General features: G+C 48.7%; 1 protein-coding gene across 1 annotated transcript; it reads right to left on the reverse strand.

Annotated features, from left to right (window-relative positions):
• Positions 1-487: 487 nt before the first annotated feature.
• LOC137149863 (olfactory receptor 52P1-like) lies at positions 488-1,453 on the reverse strand. Its single transcript, XM_067543483.1, has one exon. It carries the CDS (start codon positions 1,424-1,426, stop codon positions 488-490), a length of 939 nt encoding a protein of 312 aa, XP_067399584.1. The 5' UTR covers positions 1,427-1,453.
• Between the last annotated feature and the right edge of the window lie 5,260 nt (positions 1,454-6,713).

Raw genomic sequence — 6,713 nt, forward strand, 5'->3', positions numbered from 1 at the left:
CTCTTCACCCCCGGGTCAGGTGTTCGGCCTCGTCCAGCAATGGGCCTGGTTTCCTCCACTTGAGTCAAATGAGCGTCACCATATCAAGTGCTCAAGTCAGTCCATTGTTCCTGTTTGTATGCCTATGTGAGGCGTGAACTGTCTGCTTTGTGTTTGCCTGGATCTATCCAACCAATGTGAGACACACATTTGGGAATATTGCCTACCATGTCTATGCATACGACATTGCAGGAAACAAACTGTTACATTAGTTGGATGGGTGGGGGGACATTTATCAAATTATTTGACATCAGTGTGTTAAAATCATAATAATTCGTATGAAATATGCCATGTCAGGTGTAGGAGAGTAAAGAGTTAAAAGCTGGAAATGTGGTCAGGCCTAAGCCACAGGGAACGCTCAGCCACATAGGGACAAAGCACCCTTAATTAACGAGGTGACATCTTTTACCTCCTGTCACGCAGGTTTAAAGTTAGTGGCCCCAGGCGATCACATTCTACAAGTGTATTTTCCCACTTTGTCACGAAGCTCTTTGGTTTTCACCCCATAAATGATAGGGTTGAGCATGGGGGGCACGAGGAGATAGAGGTTGGCTAAAAGGATGTGAACGTGGGCAGTGATGCCCTGACCGAACCTGTGTGTCAGGACGGAGAAAAGGTTGGTGGTATAAGACATCAGCATCACACAGATGTGGGCTGTGCAGGTGTTGAGGGCTTTCCGGTGGGCTTTCTTGGAGGAGATCCTGAGGACGGCCCTGATGATCAGCCCATAGGACAGGCCAATGAGTGCCAGGTCTAACCCGATGATCACTAAAGATATCACCAGGCCATACGTCCGGTTGACTGTGGTGTCCCCACACGACATCTTCACCACAGCAATGTGCTCGCAGTACGTGGGGGGGATTACATGGTTGGCACAGAATGGCAGCCTCCGCAGAAGCAGTGGCTCCGGCAGAACCAAGAGAACAGCTCGTATCAAACCCACTAGCCCTAGCTTAGCGATTCGTGCATTGGTGAGGATGGTGGCGTATCTCAGAGGATCACATATGGCAACGTAGCGATCAAAGGCCATTGTCACAAGAACGGCTGAATGCATAGCAGCAACCGTGTTAAAGAAGAACATCTGGGTGAGGCAGCCGTCCACAGTGATGTCTTTGAAACTGAACCAAAATATGCACAGTGCCTTCGGCACAACACAGGTAGACAGGCCGATGTCTGTGAGCGCCAGCATGCAGAGCAGCAGATACATGGGCTTGTGCAGGGTCTGCTCTTTGCTTACAAGAAACAGAACCGTGAAATTTCCCAACAGGCTGATGATGTAAAATATAGAGAAAGGGATGGAAATCCAGATGTGGGCAGCTTCCAGCCCTGGGATGCCGTTCAGGATAAATGTTGACTGGCCAGAGAGGGTGAGGTTGAAAGCTGACATGAGGTGGTCAATGCGCTATTCAGCCTCAGAAATGCTCTGGATGCCTCTGAAGGGAGAGAAGCCCAGTGAGAGGGGTTAGGCACTTGGTAACAAATAGCATGTTAAATATTTAGTCATTAACAGTCTAGAAAGGGGGTTGAGCAGTGAGATGGCAGCATTTGCATAGAGGAACAAATTATTTAGTCCGTAATCCATTCCAGAGATGGTCTCAGACATCCAAGGTCGGTGAACAAGCAACATGATGGCAGATGACATTCGATGTCAATCATTGCAAAGTATATGCCCATTGGAGGGAAAAACTTTAACTCCTTACAAGGTTCTAATTTAACTCCATGAACTCAGGAGAGGGACATGGTGTGACGGTACTCGACTCTGTGAAACCCTGCTGAAAGTGCCAGCATGGCCAAAAACTAAGGAAGAAGTTGGGACACAGGAGGAGTGGGATGGGGAATAATAGAAATGTACAATGTCATGAGATGAATTAGTCAATGCTTCACCCTCCTCTGGACTCCTCTGTGCAGTACTGAGTACCCTTCTCAAACAGGATATTGCAGAACTAGAGGGGTTCAGAATGATGAAGGGCCTGGGAAAAGGCTCACAGGGACAGAGGTTGAAAAGACTGGGGTTGTTACCTTAGAAAGTGGAGGAATAAGAGGGTATTTGAGAAGAGTCAATAAAATACTGACTGGTAGAGAGTATTTGAAGCATGTGTTATCCCTGTCTCATAACACAAGTTCAAGAGGCTACTCAATTAAACTGAAACATGGCAAATTCAACACTCATTAAAAAAGAATGCTTCCTTCACTCAGTGCATAATTAGACAGAGGAACTCATTGCCACAAGATGAAGTTGAGGCCAGGAGCTAAGCAAGAATTGGACGGGGTTAGGATATTTGTATGGATTAAATCTTTTGTTACAATAGATACAGCTAAATAAATATCTTGGAAAGCCTGTACACCCTCAAGTTTCAGGGCACAAGGCAATCTCTAGCTGTTAGGTGTTAAGATAACAGCATCATGAAGGTTAGGTTATCTCCCCAACATCTTCTTCAGCAGCCCCTGGGTTTGTCTCTGTCAAAGAGAGGACACTGGACGTGATAGACCATAGGTAGATGGATCCACGATGCTATTGCTCTTTTGAAAAGGAGCCAAGTTTTCCCCATGGAAACGGACACTATCATGCCAGGCTGGGACTTTGTGCTCTCTAACTTCCCTTGTTTCTTTTGGTGACACTTTCTTAAAGGCACTCAGCTTTCTCTGAGACATACCAAGAACAGTGGTTTTGTTATTCTGCCTTGTTAACTGGCAGGGGTAAGGAGAGACACTTGTCAGTAACCCAGGTGCTTACCTTTCTCATGTAAATTCCTCAAAAATTTGGGGAAACTAAATATGGAAGAGGACAGGTCACTGATTCAGAGCAATAGGGACTGGTTGGGAAACTGGGTTGAAGCAAACAATATGTGTTCTAATCTAGCTATATACATGTATACGTCTACGAACAAAGAAGGTAGGTGATACTTATGTGATGGGGGACTCTATCGCGGGAAGCAGTGACTCTGAACAAGATTTGGGGAAGGGGGTGAGTGAGTGGATAATATTGGATGTCGATACACTGGAGAGGATTCAGAGAAGAACAAGAAGAATGTTTAAAAGATGAGAAACAATTTCTGATTATAAATAAGGTGTACAACTTTTAAATATAGAGACTAATTTAACATTGGAGCAATTTACCAAGGCTCATGGCAGATTCTCCATCACTGAGAATTTTTAAAACAGGGTTGGACTTTTCTCTATAAGCTCTGCTCTAGGAATTCCTTGAAGGCAGGTCTCTGGCCTGTGCTATACAGGAGGTCAGACTAGGTGATCACAGTGGTCCCTTTTGCCTGGAGATCTGTTAACATGTCCCTGCAGCACATACAGGAGTCAACTGGAGGCATTTTACCTGGAAGCTCCTGCCTGAGCCTAACTGAAGGCTTTTTTTTTTTACTTATGACAGTGCTGAATTTAGTCCCAGGCAGGAAATGTCTCATGTGACTTTAAAACCTGGGAAGTGATACTCTAGGTGTGTTTTTCACAAGGCCGAGGCATCCTGTGACACACTGCATGGATGAACATTTTAGATGAGAAAAACAATGACGAGACCCCATAATATCTGGGTCCTGAGAAATGTACATCCACCCTCCCTCCTGCATAGACATCAAGTGTTCCTGGATCTCCCCCAGTGAGATTTCCAAGACTGCCTGGTTTCCTCTCAGCCAGAAACATGCTTTTATTTTAACTGAATTTTGGTGCTTCTCATCCTCTATAGAACCAGAGACGTAGGAGAACAGAGAGGACAGCACCGCACCAGCCACAGAAAGCGATCATTACCCTAATTGTTTTGAACTTCTAAGCAATGAGTTTAAGATTTCAGCTACTCTCCTCTCGGTTCTTCTCTGGTCCAGATGAGCTCACTCAACCTTAGAGGCTGCAGGACGTCTCCAGCTGAAGTCACTGGACTCTCATGGCCAGTGAAAATTCGGCCATTTATTAAAGTCCTTTTATGTGGATTTGGGGTGAAATCCTGGCCCTCATGGGAATTTTGCTGTTGGTATCAATGGGACCAAAATGTTATCCTTAGTTTTGAACTTTAAGCTTTCTGATGTGAAAATCAAGGCTTTAGGCCCTGCAGCAGCGAGAGCTATTCTGTGAGGGCGCTGAAAGAGTCTGAGGGAAGATCCCCAGTTTATGTGGCTTCCTGAGACCGGCCATGAAAGGTGGGGATTTCAAAACACAGGGGGCCTGATTTTCCTCTTAGTGATGCCAGTGTCAATCTGAAGTGAGCCCTTGGAGGCAGAAGGTGAGAGCAGAATCTGGCCAGTCTGTAAAACCCTGCGTAACCCATTCGTGTTGTGAAATTTCAAGTATCACAGCTATCGAATGCAGAGGATTTTTGTACACTTGTTAACATGGCAGTAGAGTTCCTGAACTGGAAAACTTGAACGAAGAAGAGAAAAATGAAACACATTGTAAAAAAGAAAGCTACTGAGATGAATAGACAGATACAGTAAGAGAGAAAAAAATGAATTTAAAAACAAATATTTGTCTAAAATATTTACAATAAATCTTTCATTCCTATTTTAAATCCCTTCATGTTTCTGACAATATTAAACAGTTCAAGTCTCCGTGCTGGAGAATTCCTGCCCAGAGTGTTCTTCACCTGAACCGTTCCTGAGCCCTTAGCACTAACATTATTGCAGAAACAGGCAACTCACCAGAATCGCACGCAGCAGAGAGAGGAAATCTCCTTACTGTGACTTGAGAATGAGTGTACAAATCTCACATCTGACACTTGCGGTGCTGGACAGGGACCTTTATGATTCCCCTGTACAGTCCCTGAGGATTCTGAGGTTGGCCAGGACTCCAGGACAATTCCCTGCGCTCCGTGAGCAGGTGGAAGGGTAGAAAATAAACTCAGGAGAATTTCAGCGTAAGAACCTCTCCAGAGAGTAAAGAGAAAATACACTGATAGTGGAGGCTCAGTTTGTCAGAGCTAACTGAGTCTTGCAGACTTGACAGAGTTGTCCTTCACTGCTAAAATCCCAGAGAGAAAAGAAGAACCAAGGGTTAGACGTGCTCATTTATTTCTCATAATTTCTATGCTGCTGCTCAATTGTCACAGAATCTGAGCATCTGCTGCTACTCCCGGCTGATGAGCTCCGGGCTGAATCCCTGAGATCCAGACGTGCACGTGGACAGGCTCTTGTGCATCCTTGTTTCAGTCGTAGTATTTCCACACTGAGTAACAGTCCCTCCCATCCGATAGACTCTCTCTGACAGAGGGCAGCACAGATTGCCCCAGCTTAGTCATAAACCCCTCGGTGCAATATCCTGCCATGGGGAAGCACTGACCATAAAATATGGCTGTTTTCAGTTCTGTTTGCTGGCTCCTGTGTTGGTGCCTTATTGAGTGGCTGGCCTTATAGGGGCCCTAATTAGGGAATCCCCAACCTAATTAGGGTCAGCTATGACCTGGTGAAGGTACCTGCTACCGTCCTGACAGCACATTCCACAAGGGACATTCCACGCTGGGGAGGACTCTTAAGGAAATGGAGGCTCAGGTGATCTTCAGTGGGGTTCTGCCTGTCCTGACAAGAGGACAACAAAAGCCTGACAAGATTCTGATGATCAACTGATGGCTCAGGCAGTGGTGCTGTAAGGAGGGCTTTGGGATGTCTGGTGACCGGGAGGCATTCATGGGCAGAGGACTGTTCTCTTGGGATGGACTTCACCTGAGTACGGAGGTGTAGGTGGGCAGCACAACCCGGCTGGGGCATTGCGACCCTTCCTCGGTCCCAGCTCCGAGGAAGGTCACAGCGCCTCTGCTAAGGGGAAGTAGCAGTCTGTTAGGAGTCTGTAGCCCCCGGCCATCCCACGGGCGGGCTGTCAAAGCAGTCTATGGCCCTGGCCCTTAGGCAGGGCGGGCGAGCAAGCAGTCTATGGTCCCCTTGGTTGCACGGGCAGGGGAGATCACTTTCTCCCTGGTTGGCTAGGGAAGAGGGAGGGGAACGCAGGCCCATCTGTCTCCCCTGCGTCCCAGCCCAGGGCCCTATCAGTGGCAAAGGCATTCGCCACTGAGTCAGCAGGGCTCCCACGGTAACACGCTGACGGAGTGGTTCCGCCCCTGATTCAGGCCAGTGGCTGTGGCCATCCCTGGGCCACTTCCTCCCCGTATCCCCAGGTACCTGAGTTGGCCGGGTCCTCGGAGTCACTGGGATGCACGGCCCGGGGTCGGCCCACCAGTCCCTCCTCGTCCAGCAGTGACAAGGCAGGAAGCTCCTCTGCAAGGGGCAAATCCTCCAGGTCACAGAGTGTGGGAGATGGCCCAGCCTCAGGCAGCTCCTCCAGATCCTGTCCTGTCTCTAGGGATTCGGCCATTGGCAGCTCCTCCAGGTCGGGGTTGGCCTCGGAGGGGATCTCCCAGCCCTCTGTCTCAGGGGGCTCGGTCCCATCACGAGGGCCCAGAGGCCTGGCCCAGTCCTTGGGGCCTGTAGGCCTTGGCCAGTCTAGGGGGCCCGAAGGCCCAACCAGCCCTTAGAGGTTGGCCGCTTGGGCTGTTCCTGGGGCCTCTGCTCTGGGAGGCGTTTGCTTGGGGCAGAGGCCCAGCCCGGTTCAGGCCTTGACTGCAGCCGGTGGGACGGCACGTCTGCCTCCGGCGGCGGCTCTCTCCCCACTGAGCTCTGGGCCTGTCTCTTATACTGCCAGCCCTGGGCCTTCTGGGTGGCTGGGCTTGCAGGGGCTGGTTCTGT

This window comes from Emydura macquarii, unplaced genomic scaffold, assembly GCF_026122565.2.
Source record: "Emydura macquarii macquarii isolate MOO-44397 ecotype Brisbane River unplaced genomic scaffold, CSIRO-AGI_Emac_v2 contig_77, whole genome shotgun sequence".
Classification (NCBI taxonomy): Eukaryota; Metazoa; Chordata; order Testudines; family Chelidae; genus Emydura; species Emydura macquarii.